Below are 20,273 nucleotides of genomic sequence, written 5' to 3' on the forward strand. Positions count from 1 at the left end.
TCTGACTTCATGGACCTTTCATTCCCGTTTTGTAAATCGCTGTCCCATCATTATGCTGGGTCCTCATAGCAGCCCGTGGAAAGAGGCTGCTATTTCCAGTCCTATTTCACAAATTAGCCCAGTGAGGGTCAAAGTAGTTGAGTGATTTGTCCAGGATCAGCAGAGTCAAACCTGGAGTCAGGACTTCCAACCCCGAATGGCGTACTTTGAACGAGCCACTCCCCTCCTCCTGGGCCTTTGATGGCTCCCATTGCCTCTGACAGAGAACATACATGATGGTGTCATGCAGCAAGGACAGGTGGGTATGGGTGAATGCAAGAGAACTTGGCCTGTGTTGTCAGCCTCTACTCAGCCCTAGCCAAAAGTTGCCATCACAGAATGCGGATCCCGGGTTGCCAGATAGCTCAATTAAAAAAAAAAAAAAAAGACAACCCACAACTCTTTATTTTTATGAATAATACATTATTTTTTAAACAGAGGCAGCTGATTCAAAATCCTGTACAGCGTTGCATGGGTTAAATAAAAGACATCTGTAGACCATGTTAGGTTCATGGCTCACTGGTTTACAACCTGTAGCCTGGAAAGGCTTCAAGCTTCTGCTCCAAGAAGCTGAAGGTCTTGCCACCACTTGGGTGCCAGGTCTGCAGCCTCCAAAAGGAGCATGCTGATGTTATGATCATGAGCATTGCTCACCCCTGGAAGGCTGTCAGCTCCGCGCCCCTCGTGTCCTCTGGGCATGCCCAGGAAAAGGAAAATAGTCATGGGGCAAGGAGGCCTGGGGATCTTCAAAATATTGAGAGGAGAGGCCTGTTGCCTGCCAGCCACCTCCCTTTCCCTCCTTACAGATAACATGAACCTATAGCTTTTGAACTAGCTAGCGACCTGATCATATTCCGAAATGTTTCTTCTTTGAGCTGAAGCCAATAATAGTTACCATTGATCATGGGCTAACCATGGGTCAGTAAATACTGTTCTAAGTGCATTACCTCCATTTCTCATATAACCCTCCCAGCAACCCTCTGAACTATTGCTCTTGTCAACCTGATTTTACAGATGGGGAAACTGAGGCTCAGAGCGGTGAAACAATTTGCTTAATGTTCCCTCGCTCGACGGAGGGGATGGAGCATCTTCATCCCGGCAAGGCTACACACCCACAGCTGCCCTTCCTTTGTGAGGCTGCCATAAGCCCCCAGGGTGTAGAAGCTTCTGTAGGAATCAAAGTGGCCCACTGAGTTCTAACCCCTTACGTGAGTCCCTTGCAGAGTCATGCAGTGGACTCCCTCCCAGAAGCCTCCCAGCTGGGCGGAGGCAGATCAAGGAGCTAGGAGGAGATTCTTGGCACTTGCTAAAGCTCGCCAGCTGCCAGGCTCACCCTCTGTTTCTGGAGGAGTTCTACAGAAGCTTTATAATTAGAACCTGATCCATCCTCCCTGTGGTTGGGCCAGAATTCCCTGCAGGGAAGAGGGGGCCCTGCAGTCTGGGGGCGCTTTTCTCTTCTCTCCGGTCGGGAGAGCTAGAGGACCACTCTATAGGCACCCTCTTAGGCTTCATCTGTTTGGAATGGATGAATGTTGAACTGCTCAACTGAACTCGGGGGTACAATTCAGTTATGTCTCCCAGCAGCCACGGATGAGGTCTCTGGAGCCAGACACACCTGCATTTTAACACTGGCATGGCCATTTATTGTCATGCGCTTGGCAAATGATAAAAACTATAATGGGCATTTATGAATTATTTCCTCTGGGACAAGAGCTTTCCGTGCAAAGGCCCATTGACTCCTAGAACGCCTCTATGGAAGGGATACTATTATTATCTGACTAACAGATGAGGAAACTGAGGCACAGGGAGGTTGAGTAACTTGTTCAGGGTCATGCAGCCTGCCTGTAGAGGAGCCAGGATTTGAACCTTGGCAGTCTGACCTCAGAGTCCATGCTTTCACAAGGATGGCACGTGAGCATTTCATTTGTCCAAATGAGCGCCGGAGGTAAATAGGAAATTAGGGCGGAGCAGTCCCAGGTGATGCAATAAGATGATGCAGAATGAACTCTCCACAATAGTGCAACTTGGCATCACCTGTGCATTCACCCTGAAGCCTGGTTTCTCAAACCTGATGCCCTTCACAGTTTGGAACGTCCTGTGGACTTTGGGAAATCGAGCAGAATCTCTGACTCACTAGGTGCCAGGAGCACCCCTCCCCTCCATTGTGACAACCAAAAAAAAACATCTCCAGACATTGCTGAGTGTCCCCCCGGGAGGAAGGGGGAGACAAAAATCTGCCCACTCCCTCCCCCAGCGAGAATTACTGTTCTAGAAGTTGCCAAAATGTGTTCAGAACTCACAAGATTCAGTAAATGGCATTACTGAAAACCCATCTAGGAATCGTTTTAAAATCTGAGCTCTAGTTTTCTCCTCATCATAAAACGAAGACATCTACATCCCATACCTCCTGGGAACACCGTAGGCACGACTGACGTTAGTGGTAGAATGAGCACGCTCTTCTGAAGGATGTCAGGATCGTAAGCTAAGGACCTTTTGGGGCTTCTCGGTAAACAGAGAACACTCATCAGTAAACAGAGATCACTCATCAGTAAAGTCCCTTGCTGGTCTGGAGAGGATGAGAGTGGCAGAGAGTGGCAACAAGGAGATCTGATTTTCATCCATCCAGCTTGGCCACTCGAGAAGTATTTATGGAGTGTCTGCTATAAGGCAGGTGCTCTGCCAGGTGCCCGGGGCCACCTCGGGGAGCAAAACAGGCACAGCCACGTTCCGCATGGGGTTTACTGCACTCACCTGGCCACCCTCCCGCCCCTGGCAGACATCACTAATCGATCACAGCACTGTCCCACTGAGCCTTCCCACTCCTCAAGTCCAACAGACACACAGGGGACAACAAACCCATTTGCCCTTTAGTTTCAGGAATTCAATAAATGGTAGCTGTTACTATCAGCTATTACTAATCCAATCTCCCCTGACATAAATAAGGAAACTAAGGCCCCAAGAAGGGGAAGTAACTTGCTTTAGTCACCTAGTGGCAGACCCAGGCTCCAAATGCAGGCTATTTTCACTCCTTCCCCCCTGTATTCCTCATGGCTTCATGATTCAGCAATTGGGTAACAGAATTTGGGGCACAGTAAAGTTCCTTGTGACGGGTTCCTGCATTTTTGTGTGTGCATATGCATGTTTGCCTCAAGAGCAAGTAAATAAAAAACGTTTTTAGGCAGAGATAGAGGGACAAGTCGTCCACCCCATGCCCAGTCTGCACAGGAAGAGGCCACGTGAAGACTTTAGAAGAGCTTTCTCCTTTGATTATTTTAAAACCGCAAAGGCTAACGTTAGGTCCAGCCTCAGCCACACATTTGCAGTTTTCAATGCCGAAGTGCCACCCAAGAATGGCTCTGCTTTATTTTAAGAGGGCTTCCCTTTCCTCCCTCCCTCCCTCTCTTTCCTCCCTCCCTCCCTTCCTTCCTGCCTTCCTGCTTTCTTCCTTTCCTTCCATCATTCCTCCCATCCTTCCTTCCTGCCTTCTTCCTTTCCTTCCATCCTCCCTCCCATCCTTCCTTCCTGCCTTCTTCCTTTCCTTCCATCCTCCCTCCCATCCTTCCTGCCTTCTTCCTTTCCTTCTAACCTCCCTCCCTTCTATCCACCCTTTCTTCTATCCCTCCCGCCCTTCCTCCTTCCTCCCTCCCTCCCTCTCTCCAGCTCTGGCTCTGTTCTGTCTTCCAACCAGAAAATTGCTGACGCAATGACTTACACCCTCCAGAAAAAGGAAGGGGGTGGGAGGGGGTGTATGGACAGAGTTTAGAGAGCTACAGCCTGAAAACCAGAGTCACCCAGGTTCTATTCTCTTTGGGAGGCCTGGAGAGGTCTTCCCAACTGACCTCTGCAGCCTCTAAAACCAACCAGGAGCCCCTGCGCCATAATGGCTGCAGTTGGTTTCCCAGCCTGGTCACCTCTGGTCCTGCCCCAGCCACTTATTGGTGGTTTTATAAGTCAATGTCTCCCAGGTGCCTGCTGGCCCACGTGTTTCCTGTCCAGCCACAGTGGGAGGGGCTGCAGCTGGACTGCACTGTTCAACCATCCATCCATCCATCCATCCATCCATTGAGCCAACATACATTAATTGAACATCTACAGATTCAAGCCATAGCATCATGGTTAAGGCAAGAGTCTAGACTTAGAAGTAGTGAGACCTGGCTGTGTGACATACAAACTGCGTGGCTTGGGCAAGTTGCCCACACCCCGCGCCTCAGTTTCCCTTTCCATAAAATCAGATTGATAATAGTACCTGGGTTTGGGTGAGCTGATGCATGTATCATGCTTGGTACAGGGCTCTACATACAAGGCACTGTGTTATTTTCAGTCTGTGGCATGCTGGTTACAGTGGACCCCACCTGTTACCTCCTCAGCATCCATCTCTCCCTTCTTCTTTCCTAACAGAATTCTAAGTTTGTTTAGATATCTACACGAGTCTAAGTCAGTTCTCAAAGTATGGGCCCCAGACCAGCAGCATCAGCGCCCCCTGGGAACTCCTCAGAAATGCCATCATTGCAATCCAGTTCACACGTGTCCTGTGCGTATGATGTGCCTGGCATTGTACAAAGCCATTCAGACCTAGGCTCTCAACGAACCCTCCAATGTAGACTCCGTTATTTTTTTCTTTATACAGAGGAGGAAATTGATGCTCAGAGAGGTCAATTCACTTGCCCAAGGTCACACAGCCAGGAGTGGCAGGGTCATGACTGAACCCAGATCCACCTGATTCCAGAGCCCAGGCATGTAACCAATTACACCACCCTGCCTCCGGAGAAGCTGCAGATCGAGGAGGAGAGTCCAGGAAAGAGAATAATAAAGCAGTCAGGGAGTGCAATCACTCAGAATTGCACAATTAGTCCTGAGCGACTGTAACTTCACCTGCTGAAGGATTCAAAGCACCCAGGGGCAGCCTAGCAAAGCAAGAGCAGTGTGAAATACAAAGGGGACCATGAAGTCACAAACCGATAAAACAGTAAGAGCTCAATGCGATGCCAGACCTGTAAGTTCCCTCCTTCCTTCTTGTTTACAAATCCATTTCATGTCGTATCTGAGGCTGGGCTTCCCCCAAAGCAGACCCTGACACAAGAATTCTAGACAAACAGTTTATTTAGATGGTGATCCCAGGAGGAGTGGGGAAGGCAGACAGGTTCCCACGGTGGGCCCCGGAGTTCAATGCTGCTGGGATTGAGGGATGATTCATTTAGGGCCAGAAAGTTGACGTCTTTATCTACCAGCCCTTGACTGCCCCCAGCCTCGTGTAAGGGAATGGTGAGTGCCAAGGGGACCGGGGTGGGCACCGATAGCTTCTTCTGCATTCTGAAACGTACACGCTTGGGCCCCACTAGGCATGTGTGATTTCGAGAGTCCACGGCCTCAGAGCAATGTCTTCTCATTGCATTTCGACAGAGCTCATTGGGCCTCCCCAATGCTAAGCAGCATCGTTTTCCTACTTGTCAACGCCACCATGGAGATAACCCAGAGGACATGCACTTAGGAGAGGTCGCCTTACTGTTTTCCTGCCGTACTGGTCTGAGATGTTTCCCCAGAGCGTGGAGCTGGACATCATGCCGACAAAGACTACCTGTGGATGGAAAGACAGGGTCTGTTAGACGGTGACACGTAGCATCGCAGAGAAAAGGAACAATGACGTGAACCTGTCATATCACATCCTAGTAACACTAATGAGCCAACATTGGCTGAGATCCTGTGAAGGTACAAACACTGTTCTGTGTGCTTCATGTTATTGTTTAAGCCTCACAACAATCCTGTGGGGTGGGTGATACCTTATCCCCAGGTGACAGAGGAAACCGAGACTCACAGGGGGACGTCCCTTGGCCAGGGTCACACAGGTGTAAGTGGTACAGCCTGGGATGGAATCGGGCAGTGTAACCACGGAGCTGGCATCTTGCCAATTTCTCGCCATAAGATCAAAGGTAGAGTTTGGAGGGTTCGAGAAACAGAAGACAGAAGGTTGGGATGAGAACTGTAAGCTATTTGTAAGAGGAAACACTCACGGAGTGCTCACGGTGTGCCCCGCAATTCACTGTTACCTTGTTAATTTTTGAACAGAGCCTATGAGGTTTGAATTATCATACCCATTTTATAGATGGGGACCCCGAGGCTCAGGGGGTTAAGAAACCTGCTCAGTACCCCAGGGGGAGAGGGTAGAGCCAGGTCTTAAACCAAGGAAGGCTGAGTGGAGCTTTCATCCTTGTGTCCTATCCTTATCCTCTGCGAGTGTGGGACAGCACGCTAAATGCTTTGTACTCACATCTTACCTAATGTTTGTGGTGGCCTTACAAGATGGGTGCCATTATCATCCCCATTTTGCAGATAAGGCAACTGAGGCCCAAAGAGGTGAAGGCACTGCCCAGTGCTGTCTGACCCCCAAACTGCAGGCATGACCTGGGGCAGCGGGTTGCAAACGGGGGTTACACAGAGGTGGTCGCTCCAACCAGACATGGCTATTCTTAAAGGAATTAATTTCCAGATCCTCAACTTCCATACAGACTCTTTCCTGAGAACAGGCTAGGGGTCTTGCCTGTTCTCTGCCCCACTGTCCCTTTCTCAACCACCCCCTCTCGCTTCTCACTACCTCCACCATGTCACAGGCCAATGCTTTGAGGTTAAACCCTCTAGGACACCTCCAAAGGGACACCAATGACAAGTTACAAATCCTTTTGCGAGTCATCTTGCTTCCAATTCCTTTTTAGTATTTTTAACCAAATTGAAAGAGAGCCTAATCAAGCTGTCAGCAAATTAGATCACTAAAAATAACCTTTCATAAGCAGTTGCTGTGTGCTCTTCAGCATATAACTTGGAAGTTGCTGGAAAAAAACCAAGTGGCATTAGTTTATTGAGTTATTACAAGACTCCTTCAGTCCCCCCTCAATTTTTATATGAAACAAAGTAAAAATGAAAAACAGGAAAGGAATTGCTGCTAAGCCCTATCTCACTTTAATAGAAAGTCACCATCCAAGAATACGGGATGTGATTGGGAGACGCTCCACACCACTCATTACAAGGTAGATTCCTGATAAAAATTCACTTGTGTTTAACAATTATTTATCAAAAGTAATTCTTTCTTTCTTTTTTTTTTTAAGTAATGCTTTCTTGTTTTGATCTATTACATATTACTAAAAACTATCATGATAACTCAGTGCAGGAGAAAAATGTCAACACTTAAGAGCCTTATGAGCTCAGAAAATTAAAAGCAATAATTTAAAATTTATGTATTCTGTCCCAGAAAATTCTGACAGGTGATAAATGGCATGGTTTCAAGTAGAGTAAAACATTGCTATGATAAAATGTGGAAATATGGAATGGAAATGCCAGTCCAAGAAGAAAAGAAGACAAGGCAAAATTTCCAAATACTTCTGAAGACCTTATTCATATTATTTTAAAACAGAGGACAGCAGGTATCAGGTAAGTATTTCAATTCCATTGGGCACATTTTAAAAAGTGATACGAAATTTTACTCAATTTTTTAAATGTTTCAATACACCAGAAATCATCGAATCTGCAACCTGCAATTTAAAAACATTTAACATTGGGGTGCCTGGATGCGACTCTTGATTTCGGGATTGTGAGTTCGAGGCCCACATTGGGTGTAGAGATCACTTAAATAAATAAAACTTTAAAAAAATAAAAACATAAAAACATTTAAGGTCAAAAAAGTTTTTAAAATAAAAATAAGGGGTGCCTGAGTGGCTCAGATGGTTAAGCGTCTGCCTTCGACTCAGGTCATGATCCCAGGGTCCTGGGATCAGGCTCCACATCGGGCTCCCTGCTCGGCAGGGAGCCTGCTTCTCCCTCTTCCTCTGCCTCTCCCCACTGCTCCTGTTCTCTCTCTCTATCTCTGTATCTCTCTGTCTCAAATGAATAAATAAAAAATTCTTTAAAAAAAATAAATAAATAAGAGTAAAATAAAGACATTTAATATCCATTTTAAAATCTATGAGTCCTGGGGCCTGCATAGTTTTTAGAAAATTCTTTTCTAGATAACCTAGAGCAAAAATGGTTGAAGATTTCTGTCTTGGGGTGAAGTGTTGCCTTAATCATGTGCTAAGGGATATCCCTGCACCCTGGAAGAATTAAGCATTCCCCGCAAACACGCAATTCCCCCATTTTCCCTCCCCAGAGGAGGAGATCTAGGCACAGCAGAACACCAGTTTATACCACAGTAATTACGGTAACCTTGCACCGTATTTCCTATGACAACAATGTGGGTCCCTCTTATCCTCCTTATGCACATTATGCAGGTAAAGCAACTCCCGCTGCGCTCTAACTTTCCCACAGAAGCTTGGCCAGTAAATGGTCATTGTTACAGCCAAGAAAGGCTCCACACTGCAAAAATACAGCCCTGTGGGTATGCTTCGGGGGGGGGGGGGGTGGAGGGGGGCGGGTATCAGTGCTGTTATCAGGCCTGGTTGCTGAAGGCGCTCAAGCCATTCCAGAACAGTTATAGCATTCTGGGAGGTGCTCCTGGTTAACAATGACTGTACTCTGCCAGCAGCTAGGCTGTGTGACCTTTCGTGAGTGACTTAACCTCTCTGTGCCTCATTTTCCTCAGCTAATAATAGTACCTACCTCCTAGGGTTGTGAGGATTAAAGAGCACAATATATATTATGCATAGATGGCATGCAATATATGTAAAGCCCTTTGCACTGTAAGAGCTCAGGAAATATTAGCTTTTGTACCATTATTATTACCCTCTTATCCAGCCTGACCGTTCCCCTCCCTTTTAGAGGGTTGCCGCTGGACACCCCTAACAAATATTGAGGGTTCTCCCTCACTCTCCATCAAGTCTTAATTCAGGGAGGAGCGCTCCCTACCATTTATTAAACCTCTACTATGTGTCAGGCACAGTGTTGTTTCAATCCTCAGATCACCCTCGTGCGAGAGGAACTGGCATCTCCTTTTTGCCATCAAGTGAGGTTTGGAGGTTTGGAGGTTTATGTGCAGGTGGGTTCCAATTTCCCAGCAATTGAGCAGAAAGTCTGGGACCCCAGGTCGTGGGTCCCCTGGGTGGAGCAGTGTTGGCTGCAAACCTGCCGGGATATGCAAGGTGCACAGCGGAGTAAAAGGAAGCTGGGGTCCCCATTGTTTCCAACCAGGGCTTAATTCTTCCCTGCTGAGCCCTTGGCAGCAGCAAGAGAGGGAGACACCCCACAGAACGCCCTAGGGGATGTCCTGAACACGTACGACCACACGACCAGAGAGCTGCAGGGCTGCCTACCGAGGTCAGTAACGCAACCTGCCAGCTGGGGAGTCGCCATTCGCAGTGTAGCTGGGGTGCAAGGATGCTCAGGATCATCATTTCCATGGCATCGGCCATCTGCAGGGAGGAAGCAAACATCGTGAGGCCAGGATCTGCCTAGGGCTGGGGCCGGCTGCGCCCAAGTCCATGACCCCTGGGAGAGCATGCAGAACCGCCCTCTTCCACTGGCTGCTGAGCACCCTTCTGCACATTGAAACACACTGAAAGGTCCGGTAGTTCAAACAGTGTGGTACCACGTGGGAATTGACAAGTAGGCATTTAACATTCTGTGTGTTTCTGTGTTTAAAACAATAGGGGCATTCCCCAAATGAAGTGGGGAAACATTCTATCTCTAAAATCTGAAAAAAAACCTTTTGTAGAGGTAGAGAGAAAATGATCTTTTCTCTTCAGCTCAGTTAAAGACCAGTTTATCTTTGGTTTATCAACCTCAGGCAGAACTGTCAGTATATTTAACAAGGACGACCTTTTAATATATTAACACACACCAGGAAGTCGCAGTAATTACACATTGTGGTACCTTTATGAGACGAGACAGAAATGAGAGACCAGAAGCAGATCCGCATGGCTGTGGGAATGTGATGGATAATGCAGGTGGCTTTTTAAATTAGGGGGGACAATGATGTGGGGAAACTGGAGATTCATTTGAAAAAATAGGTAGTTTGGTCACCGTCTTGCAGCATTCATAAAAGTCAGTTTCAATTGTATTAAAGGTCTAGATGTGTTCTTTGCTAGAGGTGGATTAGGGGATTTTTAACAAGGGATCATGAAATTCTTGAAGCAGGAGGCACATTTTTATTTGTGCATGTTTATCTAGGATGAGCTCCACAGACGACATCATAATCTTATGGCAGCCCTGAGTCCCAAAGGGTTGAGAATCACCACTTAATTTAGCCAGAAACTTCAAATCCACCTTGAGGGCAATCGCCAGCTACACTCAAACTCCTGCCAAGGGCAGATCTTCATGATCACCAGGATCTCGAAACATAAACTTTTGTTGATTCAAGCAAAGGCTCCACGTGGAGGGAACTATGTCCTTCCTTATGGCCCCCGGAAGCCAGCTGGGCAGCATGAGGTTTCCTGGAGACTGAATGTGAGGTCACCACCCCCAGAAATACTTGCCCAAGCCAAGCCGGTGAGAACAGACAGCTTCCATTGAAATTTTCCAAACCCAATGGCTTCCACTGCATCTTCCACCATGAAAGTATCTGGAAAGGAGACAGAGAGAGAGGGGGGAAGGAATGAGTGCATCCTGCACTTATCCTCATGTGAGGGGTTTGGGGGGCGGTCTTACTAAGCCAAGCTTAGTAAAGACAGCACACACTACTTCTAGAAATGTTATCCTAGAGAAACACTCCTGCAAATGTGAAGAGATACCTTGCTACAAAGTCCACGGCAACAATGTTTGTAAAAGGGAAAACGGGAAAACCCAGAAAGTCTGTCAACAGGGGTTGGTTAGATAAATTATTATATATATCGTAATCATATATACGTGTGTATATATTCACATTATGAAATATGACCTGCCTGTTAAAAAGAATCTGCAGATATAGGAAGATGCACCCGACATATTGTTAATTAATTTTTGAAAACAAAGCAAAATGCGCAGCATATTTAGTATGAGTCTCTTCTGGGAAATGTACACGCCTATGTGTATGTGTATGCATATGGATGGATGTTTGTGTCGGTGCATGGAATGTATACCAAACTTTACATTACGGTTGCATTTTTGTTGTCTTTGGAGAGAGGAAGGGAGCGATCCTATGAGATTTTAGCTCTCTTCGGCAATGTATTGCTTCCATAGTCAGGAAAGAAAGAAAGACTTTTTAAAAGCAAAATGCCACTGCACTTAGATAGAAAGCTGTCCACGTTATATTGTGAAGTCAAAAAGGTAACTGGGGAGAGGTATGCATCGTTAAGAGTGGTCTTTTGATAAAATTAGGTGTGTGTGTGTGTGTGTGTGCGCGCGCGTGCGTGCACGCACCATGTAGGAGAAGTAAAATTGAATGTCCACAAATTGTTAACAGGATCATCGTTGAGGATGGCACTCACTTTCCCACTTTGTACCTTTCTGTAGTGTTGAAATGCCTTCCAAAGGAACATGTGTTATTTGTGTGCTCAGAAAAATCAGGATATAATTGATATGCTAAGAAGTGTTTTTGAAAAATGTGGAAAGACCAAACACAATCTAGTAGGCTGGACGGTGTCCTGCAACAACACTGCTGGAAAAACCGGTGAAATCTGAATCAAGTCTGGGGTTTAGCCAATAGCATGGCACCAGTGTTCATTTCTTCGTTTTGACAAATGCACGGTGGCCGGGAGAGTTGTTACCACCAGGAGAAGCTGCATGAAGGGTATGTGGGAGCTCTCTCAACTATATTTGCAACTTTTCTGTAAATCTACAAGGGTTTCCAAAAAAAGTTAATGACAAAATAAAAATACTAAAGGAGCGCCCTGGGTGGCCCTTCTGTGAGCTACCTCTAAGGCTCTCATCAGGCCCTGCTGGGAGTTGTCATCTTTGTAGAATTTCAATCATGGGCCTCTTGCATCAATCATAATTTTCTCCAGAAGTGTGAGCTGGTGTTTATCACATCAGCAGGGGCTGGTTTCCTCCAGCAAAAAAATACTGGGGAGAAAGCAGAGTGAGTCCTGGAGAGTCATCAGTAAGAAGAAGAGTAATACATAAAAGTGCGCGTCTGATTGCTCACCGTGGGCCAGGCACCATACGAAGACCTTGATGTTCACTGTCCCATTTAGTCCCTGTCTCAGCTATTAGTTCAGGCCCAGTCCCAGCTCCCTGTCGCAGAGGAGGACATGGACTTGCTCAGCGTCACACAGTGGCCGCACTGTAGCTCTGGGAGTTGAGCCCAGATCAGCCTGGGAATAAAGCCAGTGCCCCCAACCACTGCCTGCCCACCCCCCCCCACCCCCAGCCACTGCCTCCTTAGATCTCCTACCCCAGCCAGGTTTTGGGTTTAAGACATTAACCCTCTCTCATGTTGGGAATCTGGGGCCTTTCGGGGATGCATGTAATGTTTTTGTCCATCAGCATCATGTGTGAAGGGAGACAAGGTCCGAAGGCCCCACCTCAGGTCTCTTGTTTGACCAGCTCTACTGAGAGGAGCACAAGGTCATGGGTCTGAATATGTGCTTTGAGGCCAGACTGCCTGGCTGTGGACCCAGCATTGCTAATTTTTAGCTGTGTGACCCCGGACAAGATACTGAGTCTTTCTGTGCTTCAGGTTTCTCTTCTGCAAGAAGGGGAAGATGAGCATAATAATTCCAACTGGAACTGATGTGAAGATTAAATGGGTCATATATGTAAAGTGCTTCGCTCGGTGCCTGGCCCGGAGTAAATCCTCGGCCAATGTCAGCTCCTCCTGTCACCATGGTCATCATCACCCTCATCACCACCAACCACCATCATCATTACACTATCATCACCACCACCAGCATCAACATCACCACCAACATTATCATTGCCATCACCATGATCATCACCACCACCATCATCATCCTCACTATCATCCTCCTCCTCCTCACCATCATCATCATCATCATCACCACCAGCACCATCATCATCACCATCACCACCACCATGATCATTGCCATCATCAGCATCACCATCACCACCATCATCATCCTCACTATCATCCTCCTCCTCCTCCTCACCATCATCATCATCATCACCACCACCATGATCATCACCATCATCACCATCATTGTTGCTGCTGCCCTCAGCTGAGTGTTATGCAATGAAGCTGACTGGCGGGGATTGTGATGTAACTTTATCTGCTGGAGGAAGCCATGTAGGCCCAGCCCACACTTCCAGCACCACCTCTGGGCCCTCTGGGCCCTCCTACCTGCCCCTTCACTAGATGCCTCTGAGAGCACGATCTGGGGAGATAACTCTGGCATTTCAGAGCCCCTGACTGTGGTCCAGGCTGATGTCCCAACTGCAGAGCCCTCTCACCGTCAGTGGGATTAGCAAACTCCTTGGGCACAGCTGCCCCATCATCCAGCTCGACGGCCTCTAGGCCCACGCGGACCCCTTCAATCTGGACCTCATGCTCTCCCGAAGCCGCGTCATCCTCTGACCTTGCACTCTCGCCCGTGCGACGGAATTTCACCACCCTAGAGGACAGAGCAAATCTGGTCATGATAGCTAGAACGTCCCTTCAATGGCCTTGCTGCACTGCTCTTGGGCCCAAGACAGGTGAAAGGCTTTTCCTCATGGTCCAGAGAATAGAATGGATGTGGGGGGAGGGGCATTGGCATTTCTATTGAGTTGGACTGGTGGGGGTGTGACAGCTTCAAGAGTTGCATATCAGGTCTGCCACATACATCTGTATAGGTTGGGCACTGCACAACTCCAGGGGGACCCTACTCACATGTTAGACAATGTCAAAGAGAATTTCTTTGTTCTAGATGTAAATACTGTTTGGAATCATATGTGTTTCAGAATTTAGATTTGTCTCTCTGTATGGAACAGAGGTAACAATTTGGTTACCTAGGGGTTACATTATGCCCACAAAAAATTGCCCACACAGTATTTTTTTAACTTAAAGTGGATGTCCATGTTTTTAAATTGGGAGAATTAATGTAAAAAGCCAGACTCCTCATGTCTCTTCCAAAAGTAGAGTATCTGGGGAACCTGGCTGGCTCATGTAACTCTTGATCTCAGGCTCATGTAACTCTTGATCTCCACATTGGGTGGAGTTAAAAAAAAAAAGAGTATCTGGTCATCTGGGGCCCACATTCCTGTAAGGGAGCCATGTGGCTAGATCTGTCCTCCCTGTAGACAGGACACACCATGGTTGATCATAGTCTCTTCCTCTCCAAATTACCTCTAGCCCTGAGGGTCTCTTGCCATTTATCCTCATATGTGTTCTGTGTTCCTCTTACTTGGCGCTTACCCATTTGTCTGGCCTTGGTAGGCCTTTGAGTTTGAGACCCATTGACTCCATTTTGCAATACATTCCTTCAAATTATGCTATTTCTTGTTATTCTGGACAAGGCTTGATTTCTCTGAGCAGCAATCTCTTCACCTAGGGGCTCAGCAGTGAAATTACCTGTGTCCTTCCAACCCCCTCACTCCCAAACACAAAACTCTTGCTGCTGTCTGCCCTGTGCTGGGTTTTGGGGTCACAGCAGAGACAAGATAGAGTGTCCCTCCCATCACAGGGGAGAGTGATATTTTTTAAAAAATATATTTTATTTATTTACTTGGGAGAGAGCAAGTGCGAGAGAGAGAGCGCGCGCACACAGAAGGAGAGCGAGAAGCAGAATCCCCATTGAGCAGGGAGCCCAACACGGGGCTCCATCCCAGGACCCTGAGATCATGACCTGAGCTAAAGGCAGACGCTTAACAGACTGAGCCACCCAAGCGTCCCAAGAGAGTGATATTAAATGAGTAATGCCCATTATTATCAGGGCTTTGAAAAAAGAAGTGTGGGATGTCATGGACATGAATGGCTAGGGGGCAAATTTGGGCAATGTTTTAACAAGGTAAAACAGGAGAAATATCTAAGTAAAACATACTGCTATTATTATTATTATTATTTATTACTTAATTAATTAACTTGCTTTCTTCCATGTATTTCACCAAAGAATAACTGGGGCCCTGGCATAGAAAGGGTAAACTTGGAGAGGAGAAAACCATAGATGAAATCACAGCAATTTTGTAAATACCTGAACCCCACTCACTGACAAGGTTGGGGCCTGGAAAGCTTGGGCTAGAACCGTAGCGCAGAGCACTACGGCGCACTGTCGGGTTGGGTCCCACTGGAACCTGGAGCTAACACTCCATCCCATCTAGCACCACCACCATGGTCCAGCAGCATCGAGCTCATGTCCCAGCTCTGTGCTAGCTCGGTGCTAGCTGGTGTTTTCCATGCACTCGATCTGCTGAGGTTGGGATCATGACCACCACTTTCCAGACAAGAAAAACGGAGGCCCCAGACGTCATGTGACTCGCCCACAGTCACACAGCTCAAGAGACGCGGAGCCAGGGTTCCGCCTGATGCGTGTCAGATCAAACCCTTGTATTTCCAGCCAAAGACAGGATGCTCCCCCTCCAAACCCTTCTATTGCTCCCTACCTACTCTAATTTTTATTCCATAAAAATATTTTATTTTGAGATATTTAAAGCATATACAATTATATAGAAAACAATGACAGAAATATTTTTGCTTCTGCCCGTCCAGCTTAAGAACCAAACACTTCTATTAGGTTGAACCATGGAAAATTGCCAACATTCGACCATGATTCAGTTGAAGTCACCGTGACTCCTTTCTGGTTTCCTTCTCCCACATCTTCATGGGTAATGCTCGTCCTTGATCAGGGGCCTTTACGTGCATCATTATTCGATTTAATCCTCACAGAAACCAAGTGGTGGTGACTATTATCATTCCCACTGGCTAAGATATATCTAGAGTCACTCTGAGCCTCAGTGTACCTCCTCTCTAAATTGGGTGTGATGATTGTGGCATACATTGGATTCCTTAGAAGCAGAGCCTAAGGTAGGATTTTTTTTTTTTTTTCAGTTGTGGTCAAGTATACACAAAATAAAATGTGTCATCTTCACCATTTATAAGTGTATAATTCTGTGACATTAAGCATGTTCACACTGTTGTGCAACCATCATCACCATCCATCTCCAGAATTCTTCATCTTCCCAAGCTGAAACTCTACCCATCCAGCACTAGCACCCCATTCCCCACCCCCTCCAGCCCCTGTTAACCACCATTCGACTTTCTGTCTATGAATTTGCTTACTCTAGGTGCCTCACGTAAGTGGAATCATACAGTATTTGTGCTTTTGGGACTGGCTTCTTTCACTTAGAATAACGTCCCCAAGGCTCATTTATGTTGTAGCACGTGTCAGAATGTCCTTCCCTTTTCAAGGCTAAATAATATTCCATTGTATGGCTATACCACACTTTTTAAACCATTCATGCATCGGTGGACACTTGGGATGCTTCCACCTTTTGGCTGTTATGAATAATGCTATGAACGTGGTGGGTGTGCAAGTATCTGTTTAGTCCCTGCTTTCACTTCTCTCGGTTCTATACCCAGAGATGGAATTGCTGGATCATATGATAATTCTATGTTTAATTTTTTGAGGAGCCTGCATATTCTCTTCCAAGGCAGCTGCACCAGTTTATATTCCCATCATCAGTGAAGGGAGGTTCCAATGTTTCTACATCCTTGCCAATATTACTGTGTTTCATTCTTTGGATAAAAGCCATTCTAATGGGTGTGAAAAAGTATCTCATTGTGGTTTTGATTGGAGTTTCCCCCAAACTGAGCATCTTTTCATGTGTTTATTGGCCATTTGTATATCTTCTTTGAAATAAATGTCTGTTTAAGTCTTCTATCCATTTTTAAATCAGGTTGTTTGGGGGTTTTCGTTGTTGTTGGTATATATTCTGGGTATCAGTCCCCTATCTAAGATGTGATTTGCAAATATTTTCTCCCATTCTGCAGGCTGGCTTTTAACCCTGTTGACTGTGTCCTCTGATGCACACAAGTTTTTAATTGTGATATAGTCCAGCCAACTCCAATGCCATGAGTCTTTTTCCTTATATTTTCTTCTAAGAGCTTTTCATAGGGTTAGGTCTTTGATCCATTTTGAGTTGACTTTCTTATATGGTATAAGGTGAGGGTCCAACTTCCTTATTTTGCAGGTGGATATCCAGATTTCCCAGCACCAGTTGTTGAAGACTGTCCTTCACCCACATCGAATGGTCTTGGCACGCCTGTCAAAAATAACTTGGCCGTATATGTGAGGGTTTATTTCTGAGCTCTCCATTCCATTCCATCTGTCTTTCCTTAGGCCACTACCACGCTGTGTTCATTGCTGCAGCTTTGTAGTCAGGTTTGAAATCAGGAAGTATGAGGCCTCTAATTTTGTTCTTATTTTTCAAGATTGCTTTGGCTATTCTGGGTCCCTTGAGATGTCAAATGAATTTTATGATAAAGTCTTCCATTTCGGCAAAAATGAGTTGGGGATTCTTGTGCAATGATTTGTTAAGGAAGTACTTCCGTTGGGAAGTGAGGGTGACAGGACCAGGCAGGGGGACAAGCTAAATGGGTAGGTGGTTTCTGCTGGAATCCGATCCGATGGGGAGCTCTGGGATGGGAATTATGCCACGGAGAGGGTCCCACCCAGAGGTCCGAGGGCTGGGCTCACATGGGTCAGGCATTGGCACATCACCCCAGGGGTGGAGGGCATAACCTCCCAGGTTGTCCCCCAGTGAGGCGGCTCCTCTTGGCTACGGACAATCTTCCAGAACAGACTGCAGCTGTGAGCTCTCAGCAGCCAAGCCTGGAGGCACCTGGGAGCTGCACCAGCCCGGTAAAGGGGAACTAGGACAGGCACCAACAGCGTCTGCTACCAATAAGCCCCTCCGGAGTGATCATGCAGACAAATCTAAAGCACCGCACAAACATCGAATTCCCCTCCCTCAGAGTTCTCAGATAATAGCTCTCTCAAACCATACAGCTATTTTTACTGAGCACTTGTTATATGCGCAGAGCTATGCTATAAGCCTTTCACCCTGACTATTCACCTATGAACTAGGTACTGTTATTGTCCCCATTTTACAGATGAGGACAGAGAGGTTAAGGCAGTCATTCAAGGTCACACAGCTTGAAGGAGTTGAGGATCAACCTGGTTGGCTTTCTTCCTATTAGAGCCCTAGGTCTTAATCACTGGGCATCAGTTTCTCTCCCCAGAATTCACATGTGTCTGGAGAATGAACGTGAGGCCTGAACTGAACTGGCCTGTGTAGGAGACTTGTCAGACAGCGAGAAATGTTCTAGAGCAGGAATCAAAAAGCACAGCTTCATTCCAGCCTGGCTGACAACTCTGCAGTTCATCACATTGGTGCAGGGGGTTTGATCTGGATGGAGCCTTAGAACCCCCACAAGGCTGGTCACAATACCGGTGGCTGGGCCTCACTCCCAGAGGGTCTGATTCAGAAGGTCTTAGCCAGGAACTGAGGTTTTGCATTTCTGACACGTTCCCAGGTGGTGCTGCTGTTGCTGATCTGGGGACTGATTTAGTGCATCTGAGCCAGACGAATGATTCTGCTGTCTTCCTGCCCCATGCCGATCATGAAGCAGTTGTGCTGAGGAATGGAACCCCTGCTCTGTTGGCTGAGGTGGGTGCCTGCCTCATCCGACAGGCCCAGAACCCCTGAGATACAGACTCAGACAAATGTCCCCGCCACCTGGAGCTTGAGTGTCCCTGAGAGCCAGGAGACAGGTGTCACCTGGGAGCACAGTCCAGGAGACAGACTGCCCTAAGCCCAGAAATCTGGTTAGCAGTTGGGGTCTGGGGCTCCACTTAAGCAGCCTTTGTCAGCAAGAACACAGTTTTATTCTAAGTATGTATTTATTGGAGGTAGCTTTAGGGGGCCTACTGATGGAGAGCATAGGCGTATTCTCAAGCCAGTGGTATGCCTATAAACAGAATGTCAAATAAAACCCCCCAAACCATAAGGATGTGTAGCATATGACAATATCCAGGGTGTATATGTGACCCATTTCAACCTGTCAATGGTTAAATAACAGGCTCCAAAAATTTCTGATCATTTCACGATCAATTTGCTCTTAGAGCTGGTACGAGTAGACCATAGCACGCCACTGTATAGAAGTCCTGAAGCCGTTGACACCTGCTACAACAGGGAGGGGTCTTGAAATGTTATGCTGAGTGAAAGAAGCCAGACACAAAAGGTCGCATGTTGTAGGATTCCATTTAGGTGAAGCATCCAGAACAGGCAAATGCACAGAGATGAGACAGGAAGCAGATTAGTGGTTGCCAGGGGCTGGGGGAGGGGGGATGGGGAGTGACTCCCTAATGATACAGGGCTTCCTTTTGGGGTGATGAAAATTCTCTGGAACCAGACAGAGGTGATGGTCACACACCATTGTGAATGTACACCCATGTGCACTGCAGCATTATTCATGATAGCCCCAAAGGTGGGAGCAATCCAGGGGGTTATCAGTAGCTGAATGGATGGATAATCAAAATGTGGTCCAACCACACAATGGAATACTATTCAGTCTTAGACAGGAAGGAAGGACCGACGGGTGCTAAAACAGGGGTGAACCTTGAAAACGTCATGCGAAGTGAAATATGCCAGTCACAGAATGTAGTGATACACACTCAGAGTGTGTCAATTTCATAGAGACAAAGTAGAACAGCAATTGCCAGGGGCTGGGGAAGGAGGAATAGACAGTTAGTGTTTAATGGGGTTAGAGTTTCAGTTTGAGAAGATGAAACAGTCCTGGAGATGGATGGTAGTGCTAGTTGCACAACAGTGAATATATTTATTGCAACAGAATTGTACACTTATAAATGACGAAAATGATGGGCGCCTGGGTGGCTCAGATGGTTAAGCGTCTGCCTTCGGCTCAGGTCATGATCCCAGGGTCCTGGGATCGAGTCCCGCATCGGGCTCCCTGCTCCTTGGGAGCCTGCTTCTCCCTCTGCCTCTCTCTCTCTCATGAATAAATAAATAAAATCTTTAAAAAAAATGACTAAAATGATAAATTTATGTTAGGTGTATGTCACCATCCAAAAAAAAAAAAAAAATCCTCAACCCTTAATACAGCCACCAATGCTACTAGAATCCATTGGTTCATTTATTCAACAAATATTTTATTGAGCACCTGCCTTGTAGCAAGTCCAAAGGTAATGCTGGGATTTCCAAGGTGAGCCAAACAGACTTAGGCTCCTTCCTGTGGTGTTCATAGTCTGCTGGGGAGGGGGGCGGGCATTTAAAAAGGGGTGTGTGTGTATCACTACATATCTATCTTGCACGTTGTGAGAACTGCTACAAATAACAAACTGCATGAAAGGCTAGCTGGGGGTGGGGGTGACATTTCCACTCTGCAGTCCACTGAGTAAATGGGAAAGAATTGCAAATAAGTGGGGCTCCCTGTCCCCAAGAAG

At 46.7% G+C, this 20,273-nt stretch overlaps 2 protein-coding genes across 2 annotated transcripts in view; one reads left to right on the top strand and one right to left on the bottom strand.

Annotated features, from left to right (window-relative positions):
• SVOP (SV2 related protein) overlaps positions 1–20,273 on the bottom strand; it is a 55,375-nt gene that overhangs the window by 24,526 nt on the left and 10,576 nt on the right. Inside the window, exons 2-5 of the mRNA XM_031021319.2 lie at positions 13,285–13,445; positions 10,434–10,519; positions 9,273–9,371; positions 5,484–5,614 (exon numbers count right to left, since the gene is read on the bottom strand). Coding sequence (XP_030877179.2) covers positions 5,484–5,614; positions 9,273–9,371; positions 10,434–10,519; positions 13,285–13,445 — 477 coding nt within the window. The remainder of the gene's footprint in view (positions 1–5,483; positions 5,615–9,272; positions 9,372–10,433; positions 10,520–13,284; positions 13,446–20,273) is intronic.
• USP30 (ubiquitin specific peptidase 30) overlaps positions 1–20,273 on the top strand; it is a 76,217-nt gene that overhangs the window by 4,812 nt on the left and 51,132 nt on the right. The gene's annotated exons all lie outside the window — the stretch shown is intronic.

This window comes from Leptonychotes weddellii, chromosome 13, assembly GCF_054177405.1.
Source record: "Leptonychotes weddellii isolate Sample4059 chromosome 13, ASM5417740v2, whole genome shotgun sequence".
NCBI lineage: Eukaryota > Metazoa > Chordata > Mammalia > Carnivora > Phocidae > Leptonychotes > Leptonychotes weddellii.